We start from the raw sequence: 15220 nt of genomic DNA, 5'->3' as shown, positions 1-15220 counted from the left end.
AAAAAAAAAAAAAAAAAAAAAAAAAAAAAAAAAAAAAAAAAAAAGTGAAAAAAGTGAGCCTTTTCCGTCCTCAGACTCAATGCAAGCTCTTTTCTGAAGGATCAGACATACTATATTCTTTCAAATCCTAGCCTAGAGAGAAAGCCAGACCAACCAACCACAATATATTCATTTTGCTGTATTTCTTGAGTGCAGTCCAGGACTGCCACGGAGAGCAGATCAATAAAACCATCTGTCTTAGTCTGCTGTGCTCATCCCTGCTCAGAGCCCAGAGGTGCAGAGCACACAGAGTGGTGCGCAGAGCCCCAGCCTGGCTGAGCACCGTACAGCTGCAGAACCTCTGCATGCCTAACACAGCGCAGCTCACAGCCATACCTCCTGCTTGAAGGGTCTTCCGGAGAATCTCTGATGGGTTATTGCCAGCCTTTATCCAGGCATGCGTTTGGGGTTGTCTTTCTGTAATCTTTTCATGGAAATTCACCAATCTATTCAAAACTGCTGTCACCGTTACAGAGATCTTGATCTTCCCTGCAGATTTTTTTCTGTCACAGGAAGGATGGAGGTGTCCCCTTTCTTTCAGCTAAGTATCCTGGCTGTCATTGACTTGACTCAGCTTCCTTCCTATGGTGATTCATCTGAGACATGCCTAAATCTTGCCACAAGTTTACATAACTTTTAAAATTTGACATTTCTTTTCCAAGTTAAGAGAATCCAGCTCTTCATTCTCTTGAGAATTATGTAGTGCTATCTTTCCATTTTATTCAGAAGACAATGGCTGGGATAGTTTTCACTGCCTTTCTTTTACCATGAGGGGATAAAGAAAATAGCTGGATTTCAAAGATAATGGTCTCTGTGGAAAAGATAATACAGACTGTTTCCAGGTTATATTTAATCTACAGAATCAGAGGGAATAAAGTGTATATACTCATCCTTTGATCATCTAGACCACAACAGGCTCTGTAAAATGTTGGCCCTTCCTCCAATCACTTCTCTGCTTTATAATTAAGAAATGAAGAAGGAGAAATGAACAGCAGGATTTTTGGTGGCAACTTTTATTCTTTAAATTTCTACCTGCTATATCTTGCTGAAAGAGACAGGCACATGAGCTTTGTGCATCATGTGCTTTACTGGGGGTGTCTTGGTGTTCTGGTACTGGCATCCCTGGCAGCAGTGTGACTGGTACTGACTTCTGACTTACCATTATAAATATATATGTATATATATATAAAATTCTATTGTATACATCTCCTATTTCTTCAGCTAGGTGATTGCCAGTGTTGGACTTTCTTTGAAGTTTTATACATGGCAGTGGTTATAGGTACAGATATTTTCTGAGAACAATTTCATCTGCTATAAATAAAGCATTTATTTAATCAAAACTATCAAATATTAAAAACAAAGTAACAGCCTCCTGTAATCCAGATCTTTGCAAGAAATCTAAATTTTCCACCCTAACATTTCTTAACTTTCAAATTTCACACATGTGGTCTGATTCAAACTTTGTTTCTGAGAACTACAGAATCATTTAGGTTGGAAGAGACCTCCAAGATCACCCAGTCCAACCTCTGACCTAACACTAACAAGTCCTCCATTAAACCATATCCCTAAGCTCTACATCTAAACGTCTTTTAAAGACCTCCAGGGATGGTGACTCAACCACTTCCCTGGGCAGCCTATTCCAGTGACTAACAACCCGTTCAGTAAAGAACTTCTTCCTAACATCCAACCTAAACCTCCCCTGGCACAACTTTAGCCCATTCCCACTTGTGCTGTCACCAGGCACATGGGAGCATAGACCAACCCCACCTCACTACAGCCTCCTTTCAGGTACCTGTGGAGTGCAATAAGGTCACCCCTGAGCCTCCTCTTCTCCAGGCTGAACAACCCCAGCTCCCTCAGCCGCTCCTCGTAAGCCTTGTTCTCCAGACCCCTCACCAGCTTCGTTGCCCTTCTCTGGACTCGCTTGAGCACCTCCATGTCCTTCGTGTAGCGAGGGGAGCACCTTTTTTATTTCACTGTGATTTCAGCATGCTGATGATATCCAAGATAGGGACCGCAGTTTGTAGAGTTCAATTCTATTTTTTTTATTAATAAACCAAGAAAGTTTTAAACATTATTTGCCTGGTTTTCCAAGATATGCTCTCTGCCCTGTTAGAATCTAGTGCAAACTTCCAATTTATTGTATTGAGAAAATGCAGAGAAAATAAAAATAAGAAAAAAAGTTTATTTTGAAACACATTTTCTTCCTCTTCACGGTATTATAGTGAACAGCCATTTAAAAAATATGGATTGATGTGAGTAGTCATTGTCAATCTTTTTTCTTCCATTTCCTTAGGAGTACAGAATCTAGCCCCGTTAGATATGAATAGCTAATTTACAGTCAAGACCAGTAGGGCGAGTGCCCAAACTGCTTGATTATTCAGGTGTATTGTGCAGGTGAGAGCAGATCTCTCTCTTACAGTTAAGCATCTCTCTGGCTAGAGTGACCTCTCATGGATAATGATGGTACTCTGAGAACAAGGGACAGTTTTTCTCAGCTAGGTGTGGTAGTAAAATAATAGCAGTATCAGTAAGAAAGTAGTAAGAAAGTTCACAGAATCACAGAATCACAGAATAGTCTAGGTTGGAAGAGACCTCCAAGATCACCCAGTCCAACCTCTGACCTAACACTAACAAGTCCTCCACTAAACCATATCCCTAAGCTCTACAGCTAAACGTCTTTTAAAGACCTCCAGGGATGGTGACTCAACCACTTCCCTGGGCAGCCTATTCCAGTGCCTAACAACCCGTTCAGTAAAGATGTTCTTCCTAATATCCAACCTAAACCTCCCCTGGCACAACTTTAGCCCATTCCCACTTGTGCTGTCACCAGGCACATGGGAGCATAGACCAACCCCCACCTCGCTACAGCCTCCCTTCAGGTACCTGTAGAGAGCGATAAGGTCACCCCTGAGCCTCCTCTTCTCCAGGCTGAACAACCCCAGCTCCCTCAGCCGCTCCTCGTAAGCCTTGTTCTCCAGACCCTTCACCAGCTTCGTTGCCCTTCTCTGGACTTGCTCAAGCACCTCCATGTCCTTCTTGTAGCGAGGGGCCCAAAACTGAACGCAGTACTCGAGGTGCAGCCTCACCAGAGCCGAGTACAGTGGGACAATCACTTCCCTAGTCCTGCTGGCCACACTGTTTCTTATACAGGCCAGGATGCTGCTGGCCTTCTTGGCCACCTGAGCACACTGCTGGCTCATATTCAGCCGACTGTCAACCATCACTCCCAGGTCCTTCTCTGCCAGGCAGCTTTCTAACCACTCATCTCCCAGCCTGTAGCGCTGTTTGGGGTTGTTGTGCCCCAGGTGCAGGACCCGGCACTTGGCCTTGTTGAACTTCATACCGTTGGCCTCGGCCCATCGGTCCAGCCTATCCAGATCGTCCTGCAGAGCCTTCCTACCCTCGAGCAGATCGACACACGCACCTAACTTGGTATCGTCTGCAAACTTGCTGTTGGCGCACTCGATCCCCTCATCCAGATCATCGATGAAGATGTTAAAGAGGACCGGTCCCAGTACCGAGCCCTGGGGGACTCCACTAGTGACCGGCCTCCAACTGGATTTGACTCCATTCACCACAAAATATTCATATTATTCATATATTCATATCATATAAATGTTCATATTAGGCCCAAACATTTTCGACATCATGAACCACCACAGCATTTCATGTAATTTAAAGATTGTGAGATTGATTATTTTAATAAGCAAATTAATAATATTTCAAACATAGAAAAGCAGGTGTAATTAAACTGTTATGTTTTTGATGCTCACAGTCACTTGGCTAATCAGCATGCTGAGCTCAAAAAGTAAGAGAAAACTCATTATGAAATAGATACTTATGCACAAAATCTGTCATTCTGTACTTTATAGAATAAATTGATATTATCTCACACAGTAGGCCATTTACAGTTTCCTGATCTGTTCTGGACTATCTTGCAGGTGTGATGACTGAGAAGCAGAAGCTCTCCCCGTTGGGCTGCTCCGGGTGCACACTGCGTATGCTGCATTATGACACACTGCAGATGTGATCACGTGGGCTGCATGAAGCTACTCTGCTGCCTTGGCTGCGCTGAGAGACTCAGATGACAGGTGATGGCGCACACAACTAATCTAGATTTGCTTTGATAGCATTAGCACATGTTACAAGGCATCTCAGTCCTGCTGGGCAGCTGTTAGAATGCAGAGCAACAGGGTACAAGCTGAACAAGGAGCAAAATACCTAACTATTTTGCTTTTTGCATTTAGTTGATCTATGTTGCAATATATTTCTCTTTATTCTCACTGTTTGTCCCCTACGCTACAGCATTTACAATATTGAATTGTATTTTTGTTCTATATCTCACCTTATTTTTACTTTAATCTTGTTTAAAATCCTTTGAAGCAAAGAACAATAATCCACTAGAATTCATTGAATTGCTGTCACAAGGCTAGAGAAAATTGCTTGACAATGGGATAAATTACATTCAGCAGTAGGGGAGAAAATGGATTATAGCCTCATGCGCTGAATGCTGACTCCTCAGCTAGGTGCTGACAATGCAGAGAGTGCTGCTATGTACAGACAGAGCTCTGCGAAGTAACTGCAGCTGAGAAGCTAGTCCTGTTTGCTTAGCCTGTTATCTGTAGTTGAACCAGATGCAGTGGTCTTCATGAAAAGTTAAGAGTTCAGTTTATGACTCAGAAGAGGATGAACCAAGCCTTAACTATGTTCATGCATATTGTACAGAAAGAATCAGATAGAGCAGTTGAAATTATGATAACGCTACAGGAAAAGCAAAAACAAAAACCTTGAAGTTTTTCCTTGGGTATTTAATTGAGAGATATAACTCAAGAAATCACACATTAAATGAATAATTCCACAACATATTTTGTTCTATTATTTAGAAGTTGTAAAAGAAATTAAGTACAAAAGTGGATTAAAGCACTAGCCCTTCTGCAGGTTTGTTGCTTAGTGAGTTAAATCAAATCGTGACTATTATTTTACTTTTCAACATATGGAGACAACATTTTCTATCCCATATTTAAAGAAAAAATATTCTCTTACATCTTGACAAGGCAGAAAAAGATGTTTCGAAAGTACCTTAATGTGATATGCATGTGTTAAATTATAAAATATTAAATTAAGTTTTGTGAGGTAGATATGCACAGCCACAAGCATTAGTTTGTGCAAGAAGAAATAGAAGCACCAAGACTATGTTATTAAATTAAAAACAAACAAACAAACAAACAAACAAAAAACACAAAAAGATAAAACCACTGTTGATAAAAAACAACATAGATCTATATCATGTTAAATCAGGGCCTGCATGTCATTAACTGCCAGTCTTCTCAGTTAAAGAACCATCACCCATGTCATTATGGTTATTGTTTATGTTCTGGGTAGTGAAATACTATCTAAAATGGTTAATTTCATTTGACGTCTAGGATTGGACAAATGTTCCAAAGCAGCACACGCATTATTTACAGAACACAAAGGGCTTGCAGATATTTTCTATGCATTCTGAGAGTTATTCATTAGAAACCAATTTGCTAACCTGAATGATGTGCTGGCATTAAATGTCCATTTGAGTTATACAGAATGTGGAACAAGGGGCAAATCAGAACAGTATTGTTACCGTTAAACAAGTTTCAGCAGAGACAGCATGGTCAAGGCGAACTGATGATTTGAGTCTTTTAAGGACATTGAAGAATATTTTGCACTTTTTTTTTTTTTTTTTTTTGACATGTTAGTTTCATATGCCTTGCAAAATCAGAATGAATTAAAACTGGCAAGCTTTGCTATCTGTGTGTTGAAAAATGATTACTACCTAACGAGCAACTATAGTCATTTTTATGGTACATTTTAAATTGAGGAGAAACAAAAACAAGTAAAGCCATGCAAAAGTAGGATCTTGCCCAATCATATCATTTATATCCAAATATAGAAATATTTGGATACATAGACTGGGAGCAGTATCTTGCTAGGTAAGTGATGGCCCAGCATTAATAGATCTCATACAGTGTGAAATTTTGTCTCTCTAGTACAATAACTAGGACTAGACATGAACAAATATGAAGTGTTCTTTAAAAGGAGCCTAGGAAGTCAAAAATAAAACTGCCCACCTATCTATCTGAAAGTGTCGAACTATTATGATTATTATACTAGGAAGAAAGTAACTGTTTCTTTATTTTTTTTTTAACTTTTCTGCAATAGAAAGCAGGAGATGAGAAAACAGTTGTATTTATTGCATATGTCTACATATCAAAACTTATTTTTAAGGTGAATATTTGTCAGAAAAGGGATGTTTTAAATTGGACATGAAGGCCTGTTTGCATTTTATTGGCAGATGTTTAGATTTTTTTGTCTTAAAGAAAAAAGAATAAATACTAAATTAACTAACAAGCACATACAAAGTACTAAACTATGGTGTATTTTCAACATTCTGGGGAGAAAGCTTCTGCTAGGGATCATAAGCAGGCAGTACTTTTGCCTTTAAATTACCTTTCTGGTAACTTCTCCGGCAGCCCCAACTTGTGATAGCTCTGTGGCACATTATCAGTTATCTATGCTAGAAATCTTTTGCCCTGGACAGGTCCTGGCTCCTGTGTCTGATTTACCTTTGCAGAAGGGCTTTGCCTGTCTGGGAAGAACACACTGAACAGGAGCCTACTCCACTGTATTTTCCCTTCCATTTCGGTAGTTACTGGGGTGCTCACAGCCATGCTGCAGCTTTTGCCTTGTAGTAGCCCCGCTCTCAGATAACCAAATGGGAGGAGTGGAGGAGATGGCAATTTATAGTATATGTGAAGTCTACTGCTTTAAATGTTAAAGTGCTAACAAGCAGGTTTCAGTGCTGTCAGGGCTCCTCAGGGAAACTGAGATGCCAAGATTAAAGGAATCAAAGGAGGGATTTGCTGGCCAGGTCACTAACGAGTTTGTAAAACCAAGCTGCTTAGGAGGCAGTGAAATGAACAGTAAAGTGAAGTGCACCACAGGCAGCATATTGTCGTAGTTTGAGAATTAGGATAGCCTCAATACAACTGTTGAGTGCTAAACATCTTCAGCTCAGCTTTCTGTCTGGCTCCCACCAACAGGAGCCAGACATTCATTATTACAGTCGGAAAGGCTGTATTGCTATTCCTAACTTATCTATGTTCTCCTGCCCAACTACCAAATCAGCTTAGTTTGCAAATAAACTCGATTGGTTGTACGTGGAACAAAGAGCTCTCTTGGATCATGGGGATCTGGGCGTCTACCCATGGGGAGTTTATTATGAAACAAAGAATGCGATTAGAAGAGGCAAATCCCAGTCTTGCTGAAGAACAAGCAGCCTGCATGTACATAGTCACAAGCACAATTCAAATTCTGATGTTGTCCTTTGCTGCATTAGGAACAAAGTGCTTTCTTACCTTAGCATTATATTCTGATTGACCTCAAAAGACATGTTCTTGATACCAGGCCATAGAAAACAAGCCGAACCCTTCTTCCTCTTCAGCTGGCTGAGAACTTCAATTCCTCTTGTCAGGATGTACTCTGTTGTTCCGTCTACAGATAGTGCTGTAGCATCAGCAGAGCTGAGTTCTGCTTTTTTCCAGTAATTTTTCAACATTAAGGCTATAACTTAGCACAGTACCCCTCTTTTTATTTTGAATGAAAAGGACAAATATTTGTTCCAATTCATTAAATTTCTGTTTTTACTCAGCCACCTATGCTTAGTGAAGGTAGAAAAAACATCCACAAATAAGAGGCATCATGGTATTAGACCTGCAAGCTATTTATTACAAAAGTATATTCGTAAAGACCCTACACATTTACAGTCCATTCTCTGCAAACTCAGTCATAATCAAGAGAAACACAGTGAAGTGAAAAACAGTCTAAAACAGAATTTCACAGGAACAGAATTTAATCATACATTTCTGTTACTTTACCATTAATTTTCCTCATACAGAGTGGATCTCTACAACAGAACATATTCTCTATGCAGAACAGATGGATTAATAGATTATTTGCATCAATCTAAAAGAAAACCCTCCTACTCAACATATGCTTAATTCCCATGGCTCACAAATTTTGGTGTTTTTATCCTCACTGTACATGATTCATGAGGATGTAGGGAAGAACATTCAGGTGCAGCTCTGTGAACACCTACCCAGCTTGGACTTCAATATAAAGCACTCACCAAGGCAAAAAAAAAGGAAGGGAGACAGTCCTGGCTAGGGGATGATGTCTCCCCAACAATGGTGGCAATGTACCTGAAAAGTGGTTGGCTTCCATTAATTTTCTATGAAAACTTTAAGATTCAACTTGTACATTACTTTTGCAATGCAACTTAAAAATTGATTACCTGGGAAAATGTACCGACATAAAGAAACTGCAGTACAGTCTTAAGCTGTACTAGAAATCCTCATTTTTCTTCACTGTGGTAATTGGAAGAAGTATGACTCCCGTCCATCAAGGGGGTCTAACCATGTTTAGAGATGGCTATGTAACTCTTTGGATTGCACCACTCCAATGGTTAACAACAGTGGCAGCAACAACCTGCCCCAGTTTCAGTCTCATTTCTGTCATCCATGCTACTTTTCTTCATCTAATATTTTTCAGCAGATCCTTCACAAAAGCACCCGCTTCTGAAACTAACATACCTACAACAAAAGAGGGCTGCCCTGAACTTCTGCAGGGGCTCCAGCACCTGTTAAGCACCCTGTCCCCTTCATGAAAGTGCAGCTCTGCTGAAGGTATTCAGCATTTAAACAGGATGGGACCATATTAACCCAAGACTCGTCTTTTTGACCTGGCTTTGTCAGAGGATGCTCTTCCTGTCCCACCAATTCCCTCTGCATGGAAATTGCGACCCTCATGGCACACTTATAACTTACACTCAAAAGGGAAACTACGTGAGACTTTTCAGAATTCACTCTTGTTCCTCAGCAACTTGAAATTAGTTATTAAGCAGAAAGGACTTTACTCAGGTAGTTTTCAGGAACAACTTGAGGTAAGAGGCAAGAAAAACAGAATTCTGAAGGCATAATCAACTTCTCACACAACTGGCAGTAAAGATTGATCTTCTAAATGACTTAGCTATTGTAATAGCTTTGTTGCAGTGACAAAGATAGCAAGGCATCAACAGACATCAACATTTTCATGCATTTTTATCAACTAAGAGTTTCATATTCTGACATTAAACCTCATTTTTTTATTGTATTACATTTTTACAGGACTGGTGGTATTATCCTACATTTTACTAATATTTGGACTGGAACAATATTTTATTACAGGAGTAAAAACTCGTGCATGAATATTCAGTTGTTTAATAACCCAAAACTTCAGAAAACAAAGACAATCCATAAAACAGTACAATCCATAAAAAGAATTAAGACACTGTATTAGTCATATGTTCCAGAAACTGCTTTAGAAATGTGCTTGCTTGCACTGTATGTACTTGCCATCTAAAATTGTATTTGAGGGTATTTCAGTATTCACAATAATAATAATAATAATAATAATAATAACAACAGGTTCTATATTTCAGTGATTTTTAAATTTTCAATTCCTATTTGGTCTTCTGGGAGCTTTTCCTTTCACATGGTTCCCCAGATGTCATGAACCTATAGAAAATTCTGAAAATATGCTAAGTCTTCAAAATGTTGGAAAGGTCAAGGAAATGCTGAGCTTTGGAACTCACCTTAGCTGCATTAAATATACGTCCTCACAGGAAAGCAAGGGTGGCTGTATCTCAAGAGAGCGATATTTAAAAAATTAACACAATATCAGTGAAATTAAATTGGGCTGGACAACAACACCTCAGTAAATTATAAAATTCATTTACTGCCTGATTTACTGAGAGCTTAAGCACTTGAGCAAACTACTATAGGGTAAGTAGAAAGTAGGAGAACCAGGCCTACTTAAAATAATTTGCTTCAAACTAATACACGGATATTTCCATCAATCAGGTACACATTCAGGTAACTCATTCAGTTGCTCAAGCCCTTCCTTCCTTTTTTTTTTTTCCTGCTGGATTTTTTTTTCCAACAAAAAATATTAACCTTGAAACATTTTACTGAAACATTGATTTAATTCCATCCCCTCTCCCTTTATTCTCTTTCTTTGGCACTATCTGGGGGGCAGGATGAAAGGGATGGCAGGTGGGAATTGAAGGAAAAGGAAAGGTAAGGAAAAGTGGCAAGAAAGAAATTATTTCAGTATGAATTTTCACACAAAAAATGGAATTACACTTTAAGACATTAGTTTCAGTGCACAGGAGAGATGACATTTTAAAATAACTTTATTTTTGATCCTCTTTCAAAATTATGATTTAACATTATCAGAAATGAAATAAGAAACTTAACCAGCATATTTAGTTTTAAAAGCATTTAATGACATAGCATATATTTAACAGATAGGGTAAAAGTCTAGAGGTACAGTTCAATACAACTGAAAGCCAGTTCCAGTACTACTCTTGACTACAGGCCCAGTCATTGAAAGTTCATTCCTATTAAATGTAATTTTTGATTGTGCAGTAAGATGAAAATTTTTCATTACAATAGTTACAGTGACAGAAATGCACACTATGTATCAAATAGCAAGGTAATGTAGCAAAATTATAACACACAGTGCTGTAGCTGACAAGCAAGTAACCATTTGAGTAACATTACTTTTCCAGTAAATGCTTCAGTTCCACTTTTACACTTATCAATGATTTTAAAGGGTTTATTATACATCTAGTCTTATTATACTTTGTACTAGAATTATCTGAAACATACAATATAATGTATTTCGGCAAAAAAAAAAAATTGGAAATTACAGATTATTTAAAACTGTATCAGCCTGCTAATCCATCTCATTCACCAACATTCTTATCTGTCGTACTTGATGCAGAAAAGCTTCAGGTTGTGTTAATAACCAATGCCAGGATATAAATGGTTTGTCTGTAAGTTAATGCATACCTGCACTCTGTTACAGCAAAGATAATACACTATCATTTTAATAAATGTTAGAATTGTAATGGGAGGCTCTACTAGTCAAGACTCGGCATAACAACCTTAAATGGAAGTGAACATTTTTGAAAATTTGTACATTGTTTTTTGATGTGCACAGTAGATTCGAAAGCACCGCTGCCTTGCATACCAATAGCACTAGGAGTGGGTTATTTTCCAAGACAGCCTCACAAAATTGAGGAACAGTTTAAATATTAAGATCTAATCTACATTAACTTCATTTAAAAAACAAAACAAAACAAAACAAAAACAAAACAAAAAAAAAACAAACCCCCAAACCTGGTCCTCCCTCTCCTACAGAAGCTGCCCAATGCACCTCATACACATTTGTAACTTTAGATTCTTTTTTGTTGGCTTTTTATTTTAAAACGCTCTATAAATAAAAAAATGTCAATCACATTGAGGAACATGAGGCACAGAGAGTAACGTATTGGTTCTGAGCTCGCATGCTGGAATTCCACTGGAACGGTCAGAGAAGTGCAGTGTGTGGAGATGGAGTTCACTTCTTTTTACCAAAAAGGCTGAATCTTTTCTCTTTATCTTTCTCTTTGTCTTTCTCCCTCTTGCCAGGACTGGACTCGCTGGTTATCGTGACACTGGCAGGCAGGGTCTGGGCACGGCTGGAAGCTGGAGTGCTCTGAGTGGTCGGGGACACTTCGATTTTATCAGATGAGATAGCTGATGTGATGGCCTGAATCCACGTGTTCATCTCCTCCTTCAAGAAGACCCAAAGGTAGAAAGCTGTTAAAATCTGTGCACCACATGCTCTCTCTCTCATTCATTCAACATTGGAGATGTGGAATGGATAGAAGTGGGAAATTAAACACAGTCCTAACTCATCATCTGGCAGGGGCTGTCTACTACAAGCTGTATCTTGTATCTGAGAAGCCCTGGTTTGTCTGTGGGAGCTTCTGAATCTAAACGTAACGCACACACACATACATGATTCAACACCAGGAAATCAAAGTGTATCCCAGGCTCTTTGCATTTTTTTTTTACCCAGTTGTACAACAGCACAGATTCCACATCAGTAATGCACAGTGAGAAAAACAAACTTACATCGTCTTTGGCTTGGAAGAGGTATTCATTGCCATCAGTCAATCTGCAGAGAAAACCGCCATCACAAATTTAGTTTAGTAATGGTCACACTGGTACAACTCATGCTTTTTTAATTACAGTATGTAATCAGACTGAGACATATGGGACAGTCATAACATCTACATACACACAAATACACCCCAACAACTAATGTTTTAGTATCTCATACTATCATGCAGATGCAGCCACACACACTGTATTCTGGTCTCTATACATGCTTATGATAGTGGATGTGTTCCAGTATGTCAGGATGCACTGCAGAGGGAGGTTGCCATCTTCAGCAGCTGGTGACTGCTGTTTCAGTACTTGCTCTTTCAGGCAGATCTCTTCTCTTTTGGAAACGATAGTATAAAAGTTTATTCAATACTTTAAAAAGACAGAAGTCACAAACAACACCCAGAGTTTTCACTGCTTTTGTAGAAACCTGTCAAAATTCTGCAGCTGCCCTGCTGTCGTAAGTACTGTGGTGATGACTCAAGATACTGTACTGTATATGATTCATGAGTAGCTGCTGCTGCTTTCTCTGCTGATTTTACTCAGAGGGTTTAACTGGAATATATGAAATGATTTATGTGAAGACATATATTAATAAAAAAGGACTGAATAACTACAGGCATTGAAACAAGTCAGAAGCAGAGTCAGTGGGAACGGCATTGCATGCTTCCTGAGCTTTCCCCAGAAAATGAAAGCATTTTAAAATCTATTTATGGAATGAAATTAAGTATTCATCAGTAAAATAACATTAATGTAAAGTAAGACACTTGGAAGAATGTAACTATGCCTGTCTTTCTTCTTTAAACAATAAAGGAGAATATTTCCAGTGTATTTTCCACTAGCCCTTTTAGTGAGAGATTTGCCTGCAAGTGAGATCTAGAGACCTCACCCTTTGCAGAACTGAGCCTCTCAGGTGTTCTCCTTCTCGGCTTGGAAAAAGAGTTTTGCCACAATGAGCCAGCATAACTCTCTGGGGAATTCTTCTAATGAGAAGGAGTGAAGAAAATAAGCTTTATGCAGTTACCCAAGAGACCTGATACAGGTGACAGGGAAGGAAGGGCAATTGCTTTTTCTGCCTAAGTTCATATTTGGAATTATCAGTTCAGAGTTGTTTGAAATAACATGGAGGATGAATCACATAGCTGCAGGCTATGTTCAAAAAGGTTAACAGCAAGTTTCCCTAAATATGGATTATATCAAATTTAGAGGATTCTTGCATCTATATCAACTTAGAAAAATATTCCATCTTGGATTCCACAATGGGATCAGTTCATAAAGTGAGTCTCCTCTGAAAGAATCACCTAACAGCTGTGTACTAGTAAAGTATCTTTTAACTGCGGGCACTAAAAGATCGATCAGTAAAACAACACAAGGCTTCAGAAATAAAAGCTTTTTAAAAATACTTTGAACACTAAGTACTTCATACACTTCAGTATGAATGGTCTGTAACTACATGTTCAAAACCTCAAAATGTCATCGATACCTGGAAAGTTCAGCATTTTTAAATGCAGGCTCTTAACTTTAGGAATACACACCTAGTCTTTTCCTAGACATAAATAAAGTGCACTGATTATTTTGACAGTGCATGCTACCTTTGATATGGACCATGTACCCAGTGTTGGGAAGACCCTGTTCAGAAAAGCAGATCCTGCAGTTAATATTCACAATCAGTTCTTGGGCTGGATCCTGCCAACAAATTTGTCAAGTGAACATACCCACCACAACTTAAGCTAACATAAAGATACTTGGACAAATTTACCTTAGCTTGAACACATGCTTTTTCTTTTTATAATCGACTGCTATTTCACAGACTGCTTCTTTCAAGCTGACAGGAATCTCATTGTGGTAGGGAATGCCAGAAGCAGCAGCTTTTGAATCCTTGTAGAAGCCCATTTCTTGGTTGTTTATGACACAGTACACGTTATGCCATGATCTTCAGGACATGGAAAATAACAAAAATACTTGTCAGTCTAATGCTCTTACTTGCAGAACTGGAGAAACTGAACACAATGATTACTGTATGATAACAGAGACCACTTCAGTCTGAGGATAGAAATACAGTATACTATGTCCTGTAAAACACAGATTAAAAAAATCTCTCATAAAGGCACTACTTCAAGACAGAAGTCCTGACTTTGAGCCAAATGAAATATAGATTTCCAGAGCTCTCTGTGATAGCACGTTAGCATATCCTAACAGTGGGTGGATTATTTGGCAGACTATGCAGTTTACATCCTTGGGAGAGAAACTGATTGACCTTTTAATGACTATGCTTTATTATAGAAGGAATTCTCATTGTGCTGCAAGCTAATGAACAGACTGCATATGATATCCTTGACTGTTAAAAATGCTCTTGGAGACACCATCTACTTCATTCTCTAATACAGCTATAAAGATCAATTACTAGAAATAAGATAAATAAGTCCTGAGATATTAGTACTGGTGGCTGTCACTGCCCCAGAGTAGTTCTCTGTTGTGAAATAACTCTAGCTGAAGAAAAATCATGATTGGATTGTAATGCAGCTTACTGACTCGTGAGCTGCACAGAGCTCTATGGAGCACCTCAGCTCTGACCAAATCCCTCAGGTGTTGGTGTAGCTCACTACTTGCTAGTTGATACTTTTCTTTTTAGTCAAGTCATAAATCTGCTTTCAAGAGCTTTCTCAGGTCATGAAGGACCAGTGTCTGCTTTTCCACTGCAGACAGGAATCTCAAAAAATTTGCCTGTTTGAGAACTGCAGGATTGAGTCCTCAGGAATGGACTCAACTAAGGCACACAAAATCATCTTCACCCGCTTTTCGCTTCTAAACAGATTACAGTGTAGGTGGAAAGTGCTAACGTGCAAACAGATGTCAGAAGAATATGGACATTTCTGTTCTCACACCTACATGTTTTTCTTTTCTTGTAGTAACATACAACTCAAGAGATCGGGAATCAAATCCCACTACTGCCATGAATTCATCATGTGAAGTGGGAAAATCATGGTATCTTTATGCCTCTGTTTTCCACCTTCTAAGTGTGGCTAATACTGCATTCTCTACTATGTAGCATTAGATAGCAACTTCATTGAATATACTGTTCGATCATGTATACACAGTTCCTAGAACAACAG

At 38.9% G+C, this 15220-nt stretch overlaps 1 protein-coding gene and 1 long non-coding RNA gene across 5 annotated transcripts in view; one reads left to right on the top strand and one right to left on the bottom strand.

Moving 5' to 3' along the window:
- Positions 1-15148, top strand: part of LOC118163821 — a 16284-nt gene extending 1136 nt beyond the window's left edge. The window contains exons 2-3 of one of the 2 annotated variants that reach the window (XR_004749203.1): positions 3984-4133; positions 15017-15148. This is a non-coding gene — a long non-coding RNA (uncharacterized LOC118163821). Of the gene's footprint in view, positions 1-3983; positions 4134-6646; positions 6772-15016 lie in introns of those variants that run through there. The other variant, XR_004749202.1, reaches the window with a different exon arrangement.
- The window catches only part of SPTBN1 (spectrin beta, non-erythrocytic 1), a 132406-nt gene continuing 128544 nt past the window's right edge, over positions 11359-15220 (bottom strand). For 2 of the 3 annotated variants that reach the window (XM_035320839.1, XM_035320840.1), the window contains exons 33-35: positions 13867-14040; positions 12075-12117; positions 11359-11730 (exon numbers count right to left, since the gene is read on the bottom strand). In XM_035320839.1, coding sequence (XP_035176730.1) covers positions 11515-11730; positions 12075-12117; positions 13867-14040 — 433 coding nt within the window. In that variant the 3' untranslated portion in view covers positions 11359-11514. The remainder of the gene's footprint in view (positions 11731-12074; positions 12118-13866; positions 14041-15220) is intronic. The other variant, XM_035320838.1, reaches the window with a different exon arrangement.

This window comes from Oxyura jamaicensis, chromosome 3, assembly GCF_011077185.1.
Source record: "Oxyura jamaicensis isolate SHBP4307 breed ruddy duck chromosome 3, BPBGC_Ojam_1.0, whole genome shotgun sequence".
NCBI lineage: Eukaryota > Metazoa > Chordata > Aves > Anseriformes > Anatidae > Oxyura > Oxyura jamaicensis.
Note: the sequence above shows the minus strand (reverse complement) of the source record. Positions and strands in the feature narration are given on the sequence as shown.